Source organism: Rhinatrema bivittatum, chromosome 6, assembly GCF_901001135.1.
Source record: "Rhinatrema bivittatum chromosome 6, aRhiBiv1.1, whole genome shotgun sequence".
Lineage (NCBI taxonomy): Eukaryota > Metazoa > Chordata > Amphibia > Gymnophiona > Rhinatrematidae > Rhinatrema > Rhinatrema bivittatum.
The window spans coordinates 106,598,211-106,619,335 of NC_042620.1; the positions used below are offsets into that span (position 1 = coordinate 106,598,211).

General features: G+C 46.2%; 1 protein-coding gene across 1 annotated transcript in view; it reads right to left on the reverse strand.

The window, feature by feature from the left end:
• Positions 1-21,125, reverse strand: part of LOC115093644 (FAST kinase domain-containing protein 1, mitochondrial-like) — a 128,008-nt gene that overhangs the window by 77,130 nt on the left and 29,753 nt on the right. Inside the window, 2 exon segments of the mRNA XM_029605684.1 lie at positions 3,252-3,362; positions 9,155-9,553. Coding sequence (XP_029461544.1) covers positions 3,252-3,362; positions 9,155-9,553 — 510 coding nt within the window.

The window sequence follows — 21,125 nt, forward strand, 5'->3', positions numbered from 1 at the left end:
CAAGCCGCTAGACAAAAGCGATCGGTCTGGTCGAAAAATACTGGGCCCTGCCGAAGTAGGTGTGGTAGATGGCCGAGGCATAAGGGGCCGTCTACCGCCAGATTGATCAGATCGCGAACCACAGCCTTCTTGGCCACTCCGGGGCCACCAGAACAACCCGTCCCGGGTGGGATTCGATCCGGCGCAAAACCTTCCCCACCAGCGGCCATGGAGGAAACACATAAAGGAGGATATGTGGAGGCCAAGGAAGAACCAGAGCGCCCACTCCTTCTGAGCCGTGCTCCCTTCTGCGACTGAAGACACAAGTTGCTTTCACGTTCAAACGAGTTGCCATCATGTCTAATCGGGGAGTCCCCCACCGGCTGGTGATGAGCCGCAGTGCCTCATTTGATAGCTCCCATTCTCCGGGATCTAGCTTCTGCCGGCTGAGGAAGTCCGCCTGTATGCTGTCGACCCCGGCTATGTGGGATGCCGCTATGCGAGGCAGATGGTGTTCCGCCCAATGCATCAACATGTCCGCTTCGGAGGCTACTAGCTGACTTTTTGTGCCCCCTTGTCAGTTTATGTAAGCCACGGTGGTCGCATTGTCTGATAGGACCTGTACCGCCTGGTGGTGAACCACTGGAAGAAATTGGCGCAGCGCTAAACGAACCGCCCTGGTTTCCAAGCGATTGATGGATCACTTGGTCTGTGGCAGCGTCCAAAAACCCTGTGCTGATCGCGACTGACAGACCGCCCCCCCTCCAACCTGTCAGGCTGGCATCCGTTGTCACGATTATCCATTGAGGGGGCTCCAGGTCCATGCCTCGAAGCAAGTGATCCAGGATCAAACATCAATCCAGACCTGACCTGGCCGGTTCGAGGAGTGGTAATGGCAGTTGGAACTCCGCTGACTTGGGGTCCGAACGAGAAAGTAGTGCCCTCTGCAAAGGTCGCATATGAGCAAAGGCCCAAGGGACCAACTCCAGTGTAGATGCCATAAAACCAAGAACCTGCAAATAGTCCCACACCACGGGTAAGGAAAGAGCTAACAGGCGACGAACCTGAGACATCAGCCGTTCCATCCTCGCCAGTGGCAGAGAAACCTTGCCCATACTGGTGTCGAAACGTGCTCCCAGAAATTCCAATACCTGGGATGGAACCAGCTGGCTCTTGGTATACTTGACAACCCAGCTGAGGGAACTCAGATGACTCAAAACTGATTGTACTGCCTTCTCGCAGAGCACCTCTGACTTCGCCCGGATGAGCCAGTCGTCCAAGTAGGGATTTACCAATATGCCTTCTCTCCGAAGGCTCGCTGCTACCACCATCACCCTTGGTGAAAACCCTCGGAGCCGTTGCCAGCCCAAAGGGTAGGGCACAAAACTGGTAATGGTTCCCCCTGATCATGAACCGTAGAAATCTCTGATGACATTCCTGGATCCCTATGTGGAGGTAAGCCTCTGTTAGATCCAAAGAAGCCAAAAACTCGCCTTTGTGGACAGCCGCAATGACGGATCTCAACGTCTCCATTCGAAAGCAAGGGATACACAACACCCTGTTGACCTGCTTCAAATACAATTTCGGGCGAAATGAGCCCTCCTTCTTGGGAACAATGAAGTAAACTTTAATAAACCTACTAACTCAGGGGAACAACCTCCCTGAATTGGACCATCAGAGGAATTAGAGACTTCTCTGGGGCAGCTGTGTCTCCGAGATATGGTGCTTCTCTGGAGACGAGGGAGAGTGACCGGCCCACCGGTGAATCTGCCCCCTGATAGCTCACCGGGCAGGGGACCAAGAGTTACTCCGGGAAAAGGCTGTAGGGCAATGCCCTGCCTTGCCTGCCTGTGTCCTTTGCTCTTTTTTTTTTTTTTAAGAATTGATCTAGACAGAGGATTCTCCGTTAAGTTTAGACCATACCTGTTAGAGGAATCCACCCAATTTAGAGATGATCAGGACCGCAGGTTATGCTCTCTCAATCTGCTGGAGTCAGAGAAATACTGAGGGATCGCAGGTGGCACACCAGGTTAGATGGGAGGTACCTTTTCAGCTTTTCTCTGACTCCATCTGCTGGAAGAGAGGCATAACCCAGCAGTCTGGACTGATCCTGGTATGTACAGGGAACTCTAAGTTGTGTTTATTTTTCATGCTGGATTGTATGTCATAAGAACATGCCATACTGGGTCAGACCAAGGGTCCATCAAGCCCAGCATCCTGTCTCCAACAGTGGCCAATCCAAGTCTTTGCTGCATGCATTTTAATGTAATTTTATGATTGTTGATTTATCATCTGCACTGTACAGAACTATTTTTGGAAGATACAGAATATAAGATTTTAGATGTTTTAATGCTTATTTGTACATTTCTGTGGTGTCACAGCAAAATAATTAAAGACCCATTTCTGCACAAGGATTTCACCTTCCTTTTCATTTTTTACCCTCCTTGTTCACCACTGAGATGAAACAGGTCATTAAATTGGCAGCGCCATGGGCCCTACTGCAGAAGGTACTTCACTGCCATAAAAGAAAACCAAGAAATTAGTTGGAATTGAAGATTTTCTCAGGCATAAATATTTGCAGGGCAAACTGGAGTTTACCTAAAGAGATGTAGTCTGTGCAGATTTTACAGGATATCTGTCATTTCTGTTTCCCCCACATGAAAACAAGGATCAATTCAAACTTACCATTCAGCCAGGGCTGGACTGGAACAGGCTGAGGTCCTAAATTATGTCAAGTTTAAAGGAGGCTCTATAACATTACCGAAAAAATGTGAAACTTGAAATTTTGTACGATTTTTATATTTAGAGGCCCCCATCATAAACTGAGGCATTAAACTATAGCTTACATAGCTTGTGTCTCAATCTGAAACTGTATTCGGCTATGCATGGGCCACATGGAGGTACCTAGAAAGCCACAATCATTGAACCTTGTGCCATGGAGTTATGAGAGACCCCATTACTGGCTTGAATAAGTCTGTTATTTTCAGTTTCTTCAACTACATAAACAACCCACTGTGCTTTATCTATAGGATCAAAAAGAAAATTGGGAACTTTTTTTTGTTTTTGGTTCATCAGTTTTGGTCAAGAAAATGTAGGCTCTCCTTATACATACTACTCCAGTTTATAGCATGCCTGGCAACATCCGAGCCAGGCAAGGCATCCACATTTCTGAGAACAAACGTTAAATGGAACTAAATCAGAAGTACTTTCACATACCATACAGATACATGAGACCAGAGACACATTCAGAGCAGAAAAGTGGGAACATTTACTTTTCAATCAGCTGTAGATTCCTACACTCCATTTCCTCCAGAGTGCCTGCTACCACCAGCACCTGCTGGGGGCTGAGTTCGTCTGCCATGAGCAGTGCATCCGCTTCAAGCCTAGAAACAAAGTCAGAGAAACCTTCAGTTCATAGCATGAGATCTGTTTCAGGCGTGTCCACAAAAAAAAAAAGACAACATTTCTTGTTAACAGAGCTCCATACCATTTAGCAGGTCTGATAAAAAATATTGTACTTTACAATTCCAAATTTAATGTATACATTAAAAAAAAAGAAAGAAGTTTGACGGAAAAGGCATATAAACATATCTAAAGAAAGTCCACAGTATATCACTTGAAAACTTTAGGGACATCCAAAATTAAAATAAATACAACTATAGCATGAAAAGGCCAAGGAGAGCTAGGAATTTGGTTATAGGGCTGCACTCCAGATACTAGCTAAAACACCCCTCTCGTACCGTGGACTCGCAGGAGGGGCAGCTGCTACCCTCCTCAGTGCTCTTCACATTCATTAAAGGGGGCAATTTTTAAAGCCAAAAGACGTTTTTACCAGTGTAACATTGCCCATCCTTAATGTGGCTGAAAGTCACATGGTGTTCCATGTTAAGAGGCGTGGTTTTTTAGGCAAGGAAAACAAGACGCACAGGCTGCAATTTAACATCTTATGCGTGTTCTTTTCCACTCAAAAAAAAAAATGCCGACATGCAAAGCGGGTGCACATGTATTATAACTTGCACCCACAGCGACTCCTAGCACAAGCAAGGTCTTTTGCATTGAATCTCGGAGCAAAGCCCACAGGTAAAAAGTGCCCGCAGACTTTGTCCTAATGTGGACACTTTGAACATGGCCCCTTATATCTATTAAAGACCGCCACAAAGACATCAAAGTATTACGAGCCTGCATCATTTACAAGTATTTCTTCCAGGTCTTAACTCACTTTCCCTTCTCTCTAGATTGCTTATTATGGTTTCTTGCCCTTTGCTAACTTCCTCCCCCACCTCTCAGCAGTGCAGTTCTAGACAAGGATGGGAAAGTTCACTTTTATGGAAAAAAAAAAAAAAAAAAGAACACGACGTCAATGGTGTGAGCAAAAATCTCTTAAGCCATTCAGTTGGAAGTTAGAATTTCATATAAGTGTTGGGCGGATACTCTGGAGATTTACACAACGAAGAGAGAGACGGAGCAGCTTGCTGCTTAATTGTAAGGTAATGGGAAAAACTCACAAGCTCTCAAAAAGATTAGGGAAACAGGAGTTTGGAATTTAATTATGGAAAACACAAACTTACACAGATTCTGGGGGAGGGGGAGGAATCTTCCTAAATTAGATGAGAGGGTCCGGTTGTTGCGTTCGTGCCACCCTCGCTCCACCCTCTCTACCTTTGTGGCGACTCCCTTCGGCTCCGACGGACAGATGCTGCCGCGGCTTCTCCCTGCCTCTTCGTCCCGGAGTCCCCAGGCTGGCTTGATGCTACGGATCCATCATGTTCCTGATGACGTAAAGGCGCGCGCGCTCCAGACTTTGTACCAGCAAGGGCGTGAATCTCGGGGGCGTCCCCCCGTAGTGATGTCATCCGTTTTCCATTTAAAAGGTCTTTGTTTGCTAACCTCAAACGAGTTAGCAAGGAACTCCAATGGGACTTGCTTCGGCAGTCCATGCTACTTGCAACAACGATCCGAGTGAGCAAGGGGAAACCTTTCTCCACTGCTCGGCCTTTTCAAACTTACCAGGAGTACCCACTCCTCGGGGGCTCCGCTCTCTCTTCTTGATTTCAGATTGCTGAACGGGATCCGGTACTCGCTCCTCAAGGGCCTACGTTCCTGAAGACTCAGAAGACTCCAATTGCCTGGAGGCGATCGCAGACGTGAACACAGTGAGTCCTATTACTGACAGGAACCGGTACTTGCTCCAAGAGGGTCCATGTTCCTAATCTCTAAGACTCCCTTCAGTCAAGACGCTTATCGCAGGTACGGAGACAGTGAGTTACCATTGTAGATTGCAGGTAGGAACCGGTACTCGCTCCACGAGGGTCTATGTTCCTAATACCTTTCTCAATCTCTCTTTTTCCTCAGAAGATATCGCATACCTATATCTTATGGATTACTATTACAGTTTAACAGATAGGAACCGGTACTCGCTCCATGAGGGCCTATGTTCCTAAACCTCTCCTAGCCTCTCTTCTATTCCAGAAGCCATCCCATAACAGTTATTGTGAGTTCTATTTCAGACTACCTACAGGAACCAGTACTCGCCTGCGGCTCCTGTTCCTGAATACTGAAGACTCTCTCTGTTGCATAAGAAGATATTACAGATATCTACAATTGTGAGTGTATCATCTACCACTGGTTATGCCCAGCATACCCTGTCTACTCACTACCTATAGTCTCTCCTTACAGCTCAGCAACTCAGAGATCGTAATTCCAGTATCAGAGGGACTTCAGCCTTTCACTTTCATACATTTCCAATTCTTCTGAAGATATTCTCTGTTTTTGTAAATATATCATGGATCTGATTCTTTCTGTATTAGGGGCACTGTTAGTGTGGGATGGGAGGCAAGTGGAGGAAACAAATGGGATTTGTTTTGTTTCTCGTTTTCTTAATCTGCAAAACAGAGCTGCTGCTCTTAATTATATTGCTGTGACAAGTGAAAATATAGATTAAAAATATTAACAAAAATATTCCCTTTTCTAATTCCTAACTTTGTTTCATTCTTAGGACAGTGTTCTCTCTCTTTTCCCTTTAGTAGAAAAGGAAGCAGGCGACCCCAGATGCACTCTCACGCCCCACATCTTGTTTCCATTTTTTTCTGACGCTTAGCTCCTGACTGCTGGTGGGAGCTTCACAGTGTGAAATCCCTGCTGCTGTGGCACTGATTACGCACAGGAGCTCTTACAGAGCTGGCTCTGCTCCATGCCTCACTCCTACCGCTGACATGCTAACAGACTGATTGTCTTAAAACGTGCGATTTACATTTTAACAAAAAGTTCCACAAAGAACCAACAGGCTGACTCAGTACGGTGCACTCGGCCGAGCGCACCGTTTAGCACCCGTTTGGTTGCGCGTTTTCGACGCACGTCTATTACACCTTATACGCGCGAAAACTAATAGCGCTCATCACATGCACATGCATGCTGATGAGCCTATTAGTTAGTCGCCCGGGATACTGTGCTTGGCCGCACATTTTACTCTCAGAAATGAACGCTGCCCAAAGGTAGGCGTTAATCATTGACAGCACCGGGAAAGTGTACAGAAAAGCAGAAAAAACTGCTTTTCTGTACACCCTCTGACTTAATATCATAGTGATATTAAGTCTGAGGTCCCAAAAATAAAAAAAAACTTAAAAAAAAAATAAAATAAAATCTGCCCGCCAGTCGGCGGGTGTGAAAACGGTCGCTCAATTTTGCCGGCATCCACTTTCCGAACCCGTGGCTGTCAGCAATTTTGGAAACCAAGCCAGTAAAATTAAGCATCTGTTGTCGGACCCGCTGACAGTCGCCGCTTCCGCAAATAAGGAGGCGCTAGGGACGTGCTATTGCCCCTAGCGCCTCCTTATTAGCGCAGGCCCTAATAATTAGAGAATCACGCACCCAGGAGAGGTGCCTGGGCGCGCATTGGGACAGTGGGCGCTCAACACGGAGCGCCGGCTCTCCCGCACTTTATATTGAATCGGCCTGCAATGGAGCTAACTTTCCAAAACACATCTGTGCATACAAGTGGATCCAGGGATAATCCATTAGGATTATCTTGCACCCTCACCCCCCATCCTTCCCCGACAACTGAGCGTGGACAGAATGCCAACATAAAAGTTATCGAACACACACAGTAATGGCAATCTCATGACATTTCCTCTGTTTGGAAAGCAGGTTAAAAAAAAAAAAATGGGGCACTGGAAAGTGCTTCTTGGCCCCCTCTTCAAGGGAAAAAGCGATACTTTAACATTTTTCAAAACAAATTAATTAGTCAATCCTGTCACAACAAATCTTACGTAAGCTCCGCTGATCCTCAGGCACCACTCCAATATGTCTGCGTGTACACACTACAGGCAACAGAAGGGAGCATCGTTCTGACGCTATAAAGGGCAAAATTAGGATAAAAAAAAGACAACCGCCTGGGGGAGCAAGGGGAAGGAAGAGTAAAAAGCTGAAGGAATAGTGCCAAGGAACTAGTTTACAGATTACTAGAGCGTTTTAAACAATCTACCTAATACTCCTACTTTAATACAAATGCAAAACTGTAAATAAAGGACTGGCGGTTCTGGGCATGGGGCACCAAGGGTTGGATTCCCGGGCCCAGTACCTGCTCCTCAGACTAGGGAATGATGTGGAGACAGCGTGTACAGCCACCATCACTTCAAAACAACACTTGCAGTTCTAGAGGGAGCTGCAGCCCCAGTTACGAGACTGACCTAGGCAGGAGAGGAAAGAGGAAATGAAAAGGTGGGGAAAAACCACAGGCAGCAGTAAATGTAGCTTCATTGAAGCACAGCCCAGGTAAGGCAGGATAAGATTGAGTTGGAATCCCAAAAGCAACAGGAGAAAGCTGCCAGGCCTCAAAAAAACACATACAAAAGAAAAACCAAATAAAAATACACAGTAAATATGGTTAGAGAGACACTAGTCCTGGGGGAATTCTGCGCTACTGCGAAGTGCAGAATTTGCGCAGACTTCCCCCCCTGTGCAGCAGAATTGCCAAATTCTGCGCAGAAAATAGCAGAGGAGACCCCGGCATGCCGCAAATGGAGTGCGAGAAGACGAAGGCCTGTGTGTGCTGCGGGACGGGCTCCGCTTGCAGCGAAGATGAAGGCCCAGGTGTGCCATTCGCGGCAAAAATGGAGGCCTCCGTGTGCCGCGAACAGAGAATGTGTGTGTGTGTGTGTGTGTGTGTGTGTGTGTGTGAGAGGAGAGGGAGAGGGGTGTGAGAAAGGGGAGGGGGTGTGAGAGAGGAGAGGGGAGGGGTGTGAGAGAAGGGAGGATGAGAGAGAGAGGAAGCCTATATGAGGAGATTGTGAAGGAGTACATATGTGTGTGAGAGACTGGGAGCTTGTGTGTATGAGAAAGGGATCGTGTGTATGTGAGGGTGCTAGCCTGTGTGAAGAGATTGTGTATGTGTGAGACAGAGCCTGTGTGAAGGGGTGCGTTAGAGAGAGACATAGGTAGCCTGTGTGAGGATGTATGTGTGAGAGAGAAAGGGAGCTTGTGTGGGCGTGTATGCAAGAGAGAGGGCCCTGTATGAGGGGATGTGTGTGTGTGTATACAAGAGAGTGAGGGAGCCTGTATGAGGATGTGTGTATGTTTATTAGAGAGAGGGAGGGACAGAAGGAGCCTGTATGAGGAGCAGTACTGAGAACAAGGTCAAACTCTGGGACTGGCGACAGAGTGGAAGGGGTTGAGCCTAGAGGTGGACGGGAGAGATATTGGCAGGTTGGAGGAGTTGGAGCCTGAGAGGGCAAAGTGGCCAGGGGAGTAGGGAGAATGAGTGGAAGGGACACTCTTACAGTGAATTTCTAGGGAAATTCTGCTCAAAACATTTAAAATTCTGCATCTTTAAGTAATAACTTTTTTCTGTATTAATTTAAAATGTAATTACTTAAAGACTATCATGTAAATTGTGTTATTTTGACCAATATAAAGTTTGCAGAATTTTAAGTTTTTGTGCACAGAATTTTAAATTATTTTGCTCAGAATTCCCCCAGGAGTAAGAGACGCTTAGTAAAAAGGAGGGCTGTGTGACAAAAAGCATTTTTCCTTTTGAATTATGAGCATTGCTTCTGTCTCTCAGAAGCAAGAAAATATCCTCTACAATTGAATAAATAGAATATGTAAACTTCCATATACCGTACTAACATTTTAATTTCAGCCCATTTGCACATAAAAGAAAATAAACCCTTGAACTTACCTCTCTCTTACCTCTGGCCCTGCCAAGGGCCCTAAAGCAGCAAATAATTTGGTGAAACTGAGAGAATCATCGCAGCTGTCAATCAACTCGGTCAACCGCTGCCTGGCCAGCAGGCGGAATTCAGAGTTATTGAACTGCAGAGCCTGGTACAGGCCCAGAACGATGCTCAAGTTCTCAGCATCAGTTTGGCTGCAATTCTGAAGGAAAATCCGGTTGCATTTCTCTAGCAAGGGACGATAGCTATGTCTGATGTTGCGAAGAAACTGCACTATCCGCCTTGTATTGTTAAAGCTCATGGAGTCCTGGGCATCAATGAGAGACTCTGCTTTCTTTGTCAACCGATCCCGCAGCCTCTGCGAAGTGACAGCCGAAATGCTAATCATCAGCACGGACAAGACCCTGAAACGTTTCACAGGAAGATGGTTTGCACACGCTCCTTCACAAACAAAGGTCAGACAGTTGACTGTGTTACATTGTCCTTCCCTAGTCTAAAGCTGCGTTACTCACTCTGAGCAATAGTACACTATAGGTAATGGCCTACTGCCGAGGGGATTTAAAACTCCCTGCTTCATACACATCAGACCAAGGCTATCATTTGAGGAGGGGGATCCTTGGGGGTAGCAAATTCATATCATGACAGGCACGAACCTCACTCTTAAGCCAGGGTATGCTGTATATGATCCCAGTCTCTCAAAGTTTCCTGCTAATACCAATACCAACAAAGCAGGAGGGTAGGCTATCTAAGAAAGCCATTGGGGCAACAGTATAGATTAGACGCCAAAAGATAGTCCAAGTATGAGCTTTATTTGAATGGAGACATAAATTTTGTATATGTGCCCGACTGGGGCCGAGTTTCGCCCCACATGGGGCTGCCTCAGGGGCTGTATGTAGATGGTCTCAATATATATGAGTAAACACTCTTAAAATGAGTGCACAAAATATCCGGTAGTCTGGTGGTTTTACTGGGTGAGGTGTTTCAGTATCGTCTCCGCTCGAATCACTGTCCTTGCTTAAATTCGAGTGGAGACGATACTGAAACGCCTCACCCACTAAAACCACCAGACTACCGGATATTTTGTGCACTAATTGTAAGAGTGTTTACTCATATATATTGAGACCATCTACATACAGCCCCTGAGGCATCCCCATGTGGGGCGAAACTCGGCCTGAGTCAGGCACATATATAAAATTTATGTCTCCATTCAAAAAAAGCTCATACTTGGACTATCTTTTGGCGTCTAATCTATACTGTTATACCAATACCAAGCCAGGTCAACTTAAAAGGAGCAGTGCTAGCTGGATAGTATCAACAGATCCATTGCATGGGTCCCAAGTCTCCTTTCTTTCTTTTTCTTTTTTACACAAGATCTCTTCTTGGCCTCTTCATGGCCAAGGTCTAGTGCAAGATCTGAACCATAAGCAGAGAGAGAGAGAGAACAGTTCAACAGCACAGCAGGCAGGCATAAATGGACCACCCTTAGGAAGGTATTAAAGCACTGAGGTAACCTGCTAATTTTCGTTCCTCTAGTACCATGGATCAGTCCAGACTGTGGGTTATGTCCCCCTTCCAGCAGATGGAGTCAGAGCAAAAACTGAGAGGGCAGTCCCTCATGACTGGTGCGCCCTCTATAAACCTTCAGTATTAAGAATATCTAAATCAACAAAGAAAAACCCCTTGGATGGATCAATATAAAAATGAATATCAACTAAATTGAACATCAAACTGTAAATCTGAATAGGCAAACTTGCAATGTGAACTCTCAGACTGTCCCAAAGAGGTCCTGAAATGATTACACAGTCGAGCTGAAGGATTAACCCAAAGAAAAAAAACCCAAAATCCTTAGGGTGGGCGTCTGGACTGATCCATTGTACTACAGGAACGAAAATTAGCAGGTAAGGAAAGAATTTTCTTTTCCCTGTACATACCAGGATTAGTCCAGACCGTGGAATGTACCAAAGCTTCCCTTAAATAGGGTGGGCCACTGATATCCCAGCTCGAATGACCCGAGCCCCAAAAGAACCAGAGGAGTTGACCAAATTCAAGCGATAGTGATGCGCAAAAGTGTGCAAAGACTTCCAAGTGGCCGCTTGGCAAAATTCCTGCAGAGAACCACTCGGCTTTCTGCCCAGGAAGCTGCTTGAGCTCGGAGAGAATGGGCTTTAATACCATCTGGGGGCTAACGCCCCGCGCCAATGTACACAGTAGAGATTGCTTCCTTCATCCATCGGGCAATGGTGGTCTTTGAAGCCTAGTTCCCCTTCTTGGGACCACTCCAGAAGACAAAAAGATGATCTGATAAGCGGAAATCGTTAGTAACCTCCAGATATCGAAGGAGGACTCGCTTGACATCTAGGTGCCTGAGCTCCTTAGAAATCCTCATCCTGGAATGATGGCAGTTCCACCAACTGATTCAGATGAAAAGATGAGACCACCTTTGGAAGGAAAGATGGTACGATACCAGAGGATACTCCGGGATCCGTAGAACAAAGATAAGGCTCTCTACATGACAAGGCCTGCAGCTCCGAGATTCTGCGAGCGGAACAGATGACAACCAAGAAAACTGTCTTAAGAGTCAGGTCCTTGAGGGTAGTGCTCTACAGCGGTTCAAAGGGCAGCCCGCCAAGAATACGAAGGATCAAAATCAAAACTCCCCAAGGGGCATAAATTGTGAATCGGTGTTTCACATGCTTTACTCCCTTCAAGAACTGGACCACGTCTGGGTGTGTCGCAAGAGGAGGGCCATCCCGATGATGAACTAGAGCACCTAAGTCTGCCACCTGAACTCGGAGAAAATTGTAGGCTAATCCCCTCTCCAGCCCTCGCTGTAAGAATGACAAGATCTGGGCTATGGTCGCACGCCGTGGAGAGAGATGTGAGGACTGGCAGCAAGCCTCAAAAACTTTCCAAGCTCGGACATAGGACCTGGAGGTGGAAGGCTTCCTAGCCTTGAGAAGAGTGGAGATAACCGCCGCTGGATACCCTCGTCTCCTCAGCCGGCACCGTTCCAAAAGCCAGGTTGCTAGACAGAAGTGATCTACCTGGTCAAAAAATACTGGTCCCTGCCGTAGGAGATTCAACAGATGCCCCAGGCGCAGCGGGGCCATCCACCGTTAGGGTTGACTAAGTCTGAAAACCACAGCTGACTAGGCCACTCCGGAGCCACGAAAATCACGGGCCCCTGGTGACCCTCTATTCTTTGGAGCACTCTTCCCACCAGGGGCCAAGGCGGGAACACGGAACGTAGGATGTTCCTCGGCCACGGGAGGGCTAGAGCATCGAGGCCTTCTGCTCCGTGCTCCTTTCTGCGGCTGAAACAGCACGGAGCCTTTGCATTCCTTTGCGTGGCCATCAGATCCAGATGGGGAGTCCCCCATCGCGTGATGAGTAGTGCCACTGCCTCCTGGGACAGTTTCCATTCTCCGGGATCTAAGCGCTGGCGACTTTAAAAAGCCACCTGAACATTGTCCGCCCCTGCAATGTGAGATGCCGCCAGATGAGACAGGTGGAGTTCCGCCCACGGCATCAGCTGGTTCATCTCCCGAGTCACATGGGGACTTCTTGTTCCCCCCTGACAATTGATGTACGCCACAGTTGTGGCATTGTCGGAGAGGATCCGGACTGCTCGGCCTTGTGCTAGGGGCAGAAAACGCTGCAGTGCAAGGCGGACCACTCTTGTCTCTAGATGGTAGATTGGCCAAGTTGCCTGTTCTGGTGTCCACTGACCCTGCGTCAAGTGCCGGCCGCACACTGGCCCCAGCCGGTAAGGCTGGCATCTGTTGTAACGAGTACCCATTGTGGAACCTCAAGCTCTACTCCTCGAAACAAATGATCCAGGTCGAGCCACCAAGTCAGGCTGTCCTTGGGTAGGGGTGGTATCGGCAGAGGAGCCTGAAATTCCTGAGATACCGGCTTCCAATGGGAGAGTAATGCTCTTTGTAAGGGACGCATGTGGGCAAAGGCCCAAGGCACAACATCTGTCATAGAGGCCATGGAACCTAGCAACTGGAGAAAGTCCCAGGCTGTGGGAAGTCGGAGGTCCCAAAACGCTGAACCTGAGCAAGGAGGGATTGGGCCCGCTCCAGTCGAAGAGAGCCTGTGCCTACTTTGATGTCGAAATGAGCTCCCAGAAAGTCGAGGGACCAGGATCCGTTCCTTCCTCAGGGCCGCCGTCACCACTACCATCACCATGGTAAAAGTGCGAGGAGCAGTTGCCAGGCCGAATGGTAGGACCTGGAACTGTAAGTGCTGCCCCAAAATCTTGAAGTGAAGGAGGCGCTGATGCTCCTTCAGGATAGGGATATGAAGATAAGCCTCCTTCAAGTCCAAGGATGCCAGGAACTCTCCCCAGTGCACCACAGCAATCCCTGAGCGCAGAGTTTCCATCCTGAAGTGTGGTATCTTGAGCGTCCTGTTCACCATCTTGAGATCCAGGATCAGCCGGAAGGAGCCTTCTTGCTTGGGGGCTATGAAGTAGACGGAATAATGGCAGAGTCCTTATTCTGGTAGTGGCACCGGAAGAATGGCTCCCAGATCCAGGAGGCGGTCTAGCGTCCGACGAACTGCACCCTGTTTCCTTAGTCCGCACTGAGAAAAGACAAACCTGTCTCTGAGAAGTCGAGCAAATTCTAAAGCGTAACCGTGCTGTAGAATATCCAGGACGCCCTGGTCTGAGGTGATTGTGACCCACTCCTCGTAGAAGAGCGACAGGTGTCCTCCTATCCAGGGAATCGAAGAGTGGGCCAGCAATGTTTCATTGTGAAGATTTAGTGGCAGTCCCTTGGGCGAGGATGTCTTGGGCTGATCCTCATCCCCGAAAGGAATGAGACCAGGACTGTGATCTAGACGAGGGAGGCCTGTGGAACACTGGCCGCACCTGGAGGAAGCACCGTTGTCCTCTGAAACGGTTCCGCACGGAGCTGTACATTCTGGATCTCCGAGGACGATCTTCCAGTAACTTAAGTACCTTATGCTCCCGGAGCAACTTAATAAGTTGCTCCATCTCCTCTCCAAACAACAACTTACCCTTGAAGGGAAGGAAGCAGAGTTGAGACTAGGAGGAGGAATCCGCGGACCAGGTTCCGAGCCAGAGGAGGCGCCGAGCTGAGACTACGGAAACAATAGAGCTGGCCAGCACCCGGAGAAGATCATACAGCGTGTCCACACCATACGCTATGATGGCTTCTAGCCTTTCTGCCTGTTGTGCCTCCCCTGGAGGCAGGTCCTAAGTCCCTAGTAGTTGTTGGACCCACCGGAGTCATGCACGCTGCATCAGGGAGCTACAAACAGCAGCCTGTACTCCCAAGGCGGATGCCTCAAACACTCTCTTCAAATACACCTCAAGTTTGCGGTCCTGCAAATCCCTGAGGGCTGCTCCTCCAGTCACAGGAATAGGTGCCCTAGCCGTGACTGCGGATACTGTCGCATCCACCTTTGGTACCTTAAGTAGTTCCATGGACTCCTCAGGGAGTGGATACAGTCTGCCCATCACTCTGCCAACCTGCAGAAAGGCCTCCGGTGTCTCCCACCCCCTGGACAGCAATTGAAGGAGCATAGGATGAAAAGGAAAGTCTTCGAAGGTGGCTTGAGACCTGGTAGGACAGGATCCCCCCTCTTCGGTGCAGTGCTGGTGGCAGGAGCCTCCTGGGGGGCCTCAATATCTAATCCAGCCAGGACATGTGTGATAAGCGGAACCATCTCATCGCTCTGGAAAAGGCGCAGAACCCGAGGAACATCCCCTTCGACTTGCACCGAGGGCGTCGGGTCATCTAGATCAGGGTCCACTGCAGGGTCTGTCGGGGGTGGAGGGTCAGGACCGGTTGGATGGGCAACCAGCTGAACCCTAGAGGATCCTGAAGGGGCCACTGGAACGGCAGGGCCAGAATACTGGTGCTGTACCGGGTCATGATGGTACCGATCTCAGAGGCCCCCCAGACTGACCACTTTAGGAGGAGGGGGAGCCAAAACCACATCCTGGTGCTGGCTGAGCCTTGCCAAATAAGCCCCATGCATCAGCAGAATAAATTCTGTGGAAAAAGGCTCCGGGGAGGGATGGCTGGAGGGGGAGGGCCGGAGGGTCCTCTAAGGGCGGCTCTGCGTCAGAGAGGTGCGCCGGAAAGAGAACCGGAGGAAAATGAGGTCCGTCCAGGTCTGAATCCCCCGGAGGCAGCGCTGGAGCAGCAAGCAGTGGATCCAAGATGGCCCCCATTCCCACATTGGATGGGAATGGGGCCAACCTCCTCAGAGCCTGGCGCACATTTGCGCGCGAAACAGACCGCTCTCTAGGGCTCGAGGTGCCCTCCCTGCCAGGGAGGCACCGAGCACAAAGGCCTTCCCGGGAGAGCCGCAATCCAGGCTTCCCCCAGGCTGCATTGCGTCAGCCGCGGCATGGAGGCAAGTAAAGAAGGGCTTGGAACCCAGACCTCCAAAAACCTTCAATAACAGGAACAAAATTAGTCCTGCGCTGCCTGACTAACTTTAACGACTTGTTCCATTTTGTTTTTTGGGTTTTTTTCAAGCCAGAGGGATGTCGCATCTCTGAAGCTTAGAGGCTGCCCTAAGGAAACGACATCTCCAGGCAGCGGGTCGATATCGAGGGGGAGAGGTTGGACCACCAACTTCACCCCTAAAGGCAGCAAATGACAGCCCTGTAAAAGGAAAGTTAACAAACTGACCCCCAAAACAATACAGCAATAAATAAAAAAGATGACAGGTCTGTCACTGAATGAAAGCTCTGCTTGCAAGCCTGCAGCGGGACAGCCCATAGAAAGTAGAGCAAAGCTACAATGAAAAGCCTTTGCCTTTCTTTCTTTTTTTTTCTTTTTTTTTTAAATAAGATCCATCCAAGTAAAAAGTGTTAACAAAAAAACAGGAGAAATAAATCAAAGACTATTCTCACAGAAAGAAAATGGGAGAACCGAAGGTGCAACCCGAATCTGCTGGAGTCAGAGAAATACTGAAGGTTTACAGAGGGCGCACCAGTCATGAGGGACCGCCCTCTCAGTTTTTACTCTGACTCCATCTGCTGGAAGGGGGACATAACCCACGGTCTGGACTGATCCTGGTACGTACAGGGAGCGACAGTTACAAACATGGACAGAAAGTATGGGGGTAACCTGAATGGAGCGGCAGTTACAACCCTATAAAATCTCCCTGGACAAGCTGGATAGACCATTTGTATCTTTTCCTGTTATTATTTACTATTGAGCCGATACAGTACAGTGCGCTCCAATGCCAAGCCGCACATTTTACTTTCAGAAATTAACGGCTACCCAAAGGTAAGCGCTAATTTCTTCGGGCACCGGGAAAGTGCACAGAAAAGCAGTAAAAACTGCTTTTCTGTGCACCCTCCGTCTTAATATCATGGCGGTTTTCGAGCCCGTAGCTGTCAGCGGGCTCGAGAACAGACGCCGGCAAAATTGAGTGTCGGTTGTCAAACCCGCTGACAGCCACCGCTCCGGGCCAAAAGGAGGCGCTAGGGACGCGCTAGTGTCCCTAGCGCCTCCTTTTGCCCATTTCTACTGCCGGACCTAATTTAAATACTGAATCGCGCGCACAGGAGAGTGGCCTGTGCGTGCGCCGGGAGAGCAGGCGTCTCGTGGACTTTACTGAATCAGCCGGTATGTTACTGTACCCAGGTGATTGTTTTCTGTCGTCTTCTCTGTTTAAACAGATTTCTTTTTGGCTGGGATTGAGAAGCTGTACAATACAGGAGGTTAATGCACTGCCACCTGATCCCACTGAGGGCACAAAATCATAAGAACCTGGCCAAAAAAGAAAAATAAATTGCTGTTAAAAAAAAAAAAAAAAAAGTATTTCTTATTTAACTTGAAAGAGTGCTGGATTTGAAAATGACCTTTCAAAAATAATTTGCCTCTTCTTAAATAGATGAATTTAAAGGGGGTTAGAGGGTAAATACTAGTTTATGCTACTTTAGTTGATCTCTAATCCATTTCTGTATCAATGTTACTGCATGGAAACAAACAGCTCCCAACAAGCAACTGAAATAGAATTTATTTTTTTTTTTTAAACAGAGAAGGCATCCAAAGGTTTCAACATTTCTTCTTGATCAAGTCACTGTGGGATCTATTTACTAAAGCGCAGTAAGCAGCATTCTTACCACATAAAAATAATAGATTCACTAAATGCACGAAGGTGGGAATTGTGTTAACACAGAATACGCTAAAATAGTGCAGCCTGCATTGACTCTGCACATGCTCAGAAGCCCAGTTTACAAACAAAATTAAAATTTCATCTCTATCTATAAAAGTTAAAATGAAGAGCCGGAGGAGGTGGTCATTGTAGATCAAAGCACTGAGCGGGCGCTTAATCTACCGACCGAAACATCTTTGAGGCCCGGAGCTCCGTGTACCCCTCCACAGCCACAAGTAAATTCTTTAGAAGTATCAAAAGTTTCCTTATCTTTAACTGAAGGCAATGGAGAGGTCCTGGCTAATAAAGGGAAAGAAGAATCAGGCACAGGAATAGATTTGAAAGTTTTACCACCTAAACCAAACGAAATAACACTTGACTCCCTATGGTCTGCTATTGTCTCTCTCGAAACTGCAATAATAAAACTAACACAACAAACTACAGATGCGAATCTGCAAACAAAATATTTGGAATCTTCATTAGAAAAAATGAACAAGGAAAAACAAGGAGTGGAACTAAGATTGAATGCGCTTGAAACCTGCCATCAAAGGTTTACAAAAACAGAGATATTACACAACAAGAGATTAGAGATGATTGAGAATCAACAAAAGTACTTAAACTTAAGAGTACTCAATTTCCCTAAGCTCAATCTAGTCTCACCCTTGGACATGTTTAAGGAATATTTATCATGTATATTGAAATGGCCTGAGAAATCAATGCCTACTATATCTAAAATATACTATGTGGATATTAAGAGTAACATAGCTGAGGGAAAGAAAGAGGAGGGATTGCCATTAAATTTATCAGAAGTGTTAGAAAAGACATTAGAATCAAAAATTGAGGATAGAACTACCCTACATGTTAGTTTTGTTTTTGCAACAGATAGGGATGCTATATTCAGATTGTTTATGAAGAAAAGAACAGAACTCTTCCACGGTGGAAAGATCTGGGTTTACCCAGATCTTTCCAGAACAACTCAATTAAGGAGAAAAAAATTCCTAGAATTAAGAACAGACGTGGAAAGTAAAGGTGGGAAAATGATTGTAAAATATCCATGTAGGTGTGAAGTTTGGAGAAATGGTCAAAAATATGTTTATTTTGAGATAACACAGTTAAAAAAGTTTCTTGAATCTTCCCCCCCCCGTGAAAATTAGCAACAGGAACGAAGCAGAAAAAAAAAATATATATCTAGGTTTGTCTTTTCCTTTTTCAATTGTAAAAGGTATTCCTGTTTTCCTTAAACCGCTCAAATTTCTCTCTCAATCCTGGAGCATTACCTCTTACATTTCTTACTGCAGATTAGAGATGTATACCTCAGTTATTATTGATAACAGTATGGAAAATCTGTAACCAATTGTTTATTTTCTTCTATGTAAGATTGTTAAAATCAGCATAAATAAAAAATTTAAAAAAAAAAAGTTAAAATGAAAGTAAATTTAAACTTAACTCATGCCGCTAATAATTGAATTGCAAAAAAATTAGAAATGCTCTGGTCTAGGGTGTCCAAATCACAGACCCTTGCACCAGAGTCCTTTACCAGAGAGCCTCACAGTCCCCCACCCACTGAACTCCACTTCTGACAACCCACTAACATATTCCATTAATGCCCCACCCAATAACATACCTTTCTAACTCCCCACCCCAGCCTAATGCCCCACCTCATTAACCACCATACTGAACCCCCAAAACACAGTAACTTACCCCATTGATCCACTAAACTTGGTACCATGTATTATTGACCCCCCAACACAGTAATGTACTTGACCACTCATACCCAATAATTTATCCTATAGATTCCCTAAATCCACTAACATAGGAACATGCCATACTGGGTCAGACCAAGGGTCCATCAAGCCCAGCAACCTGTTTCCAACCGTGGCCAATCCAGGCCATAAGAACCTGGCAAGTACCCAAAAACTAAGTCTATTCCATGTTACTGCTGCTAGTAATAGCAGTGGCTATTTTCTAAGTCAACTTAATTAATAGCAGGTAATGGACTTCTCCTCCAAGAACTTATCCAATCCTTTTTTAAACACAGCTACACTAACTGCACTAACCACATCCTCTGGCAACAAATTCCAGAGTTTAATTGTGTGTTGAGTGAAGAAGAACTTTCTCCGATTAGTCTTAAATGTGCCACATGCTAACTTCATGGAGTGCCCCCAAATCTTTCTATTATCCGAAAAAGTAAATAACCGATTCACATCTACCTGGTTCTAGACCTCTCATGATTTTAAACACCTCTATCATATTCCCCCCTCAGCCTTCTCTTGTCCAAGCTGAAAAGTCCTAACCTCTATAGTCTTTCCTCATAGGGGAGCTGTTCCATTCCCCTTATCATTTTGGTTGCCCTTCTCTGTACCTTCTCCATCGCAACTATATCTTTTTTGAGATGCGGTGACCAGAATTTTACACAGTATTCAAGGTGCGGTCTCACCATGGAGCGATACAGAGGCATTATGACATTTTCCGTTTTATTCACCATTCCCTTCCTAATATTCTGTTTGCTTTCTTGACTACTGCAGCAACTGAACCGACGATTTCAATGTGTTTTCCACTATGACACCTAGATCTCTTTCTTGGGTGGTAGCACCTAATATGGAACCTAACATTGTGTAACTATAGCATGGGTTATTTTTCCCTATATGCATCACCTTGCACTTATCCACAATAAATTTTATCTGCCATTTCGATGCCCAATTTTCCAGTCTCACAAGGTCTTCCTGCAATTTATCACAATCTGCTTGTGATTTAACTACTCTGAACCATTTTGTGTAATCTGCAAATTAGATTACCTCACTCGTCGTATTTCTTTCCAGATCATTTATAAATCTATTGAAAAGTCCCAATACAGATCCCTGAGGCACTCCACTGCCCACTCCCTTCCACTGAGAAAATTGTCCATTTAATCCTATTCTCTGTTTCCTGTCTTTTAGCCAGTTTGTAATCCACGAAAGGACATCACCACCTATCCCATGACGTTTTACTTTTCCCAGAAGCCTCTCATGAGGAACTTTGTCAAATGCCTTCTGAATATCCAAGTACACTACATCTACCGGTTCACCTTTATCCATATGTTTATTAACTCCTTCAAAAAAATGAAGCAGATTTGTGAGGCAAGACTTGCCTTGAGTAAAGCCATGCTGACTTTGTTCCATTAAACCATGTCTTTCTATATGTTCTGTGATTTTGATATTTAGAACACTTTCCACTATTTTTCCTGGCACTGAAGTCAGGCTAACCGGTCTGTAGTTTCCCCGGATTGCCCCGGAGCCCTTTTTAAATATTGGGGTTACATTAGCTATCCTCCAGTCTTCAGGTACAATGGATGATTTTAGTGATAGGTTACACATTTTTACTAATAGGTCTGAAATTTCATTTTTGAGTTCCTTCAGAACTCTGGACTGTATACCATCCAGTCCAGGTGATTTACTACTCTTCAGTTTGTCAATCTGTGCTCCCCAACCCATCTCACATTGCCCACCCAAAACACACTAACCATTCCTACTTGAGGAATATAAATAATAGATTCATCATATCTTTGAATATCATGAACTTTGAGGACATGCAGAAGTCCATTACAAGTGATTTTTATTGCAAATAAGAAAAATTTACAAAAAGAAATATTCAGCAATGACCAATGATTAAAATCCACAGATGCAGTCCAAAAATCATTAGCACTCTGTTAATGAGTGGAAACAGCGCCTTTGTTAAGATGAAGGGCAATCATAATTTGAGTCTCATGTGATTAAATGGTGAATCGTTTTTTTATTTCACATTGGTGTTCACCCACACAAGTTATTTGGATAATTATATTGTCAC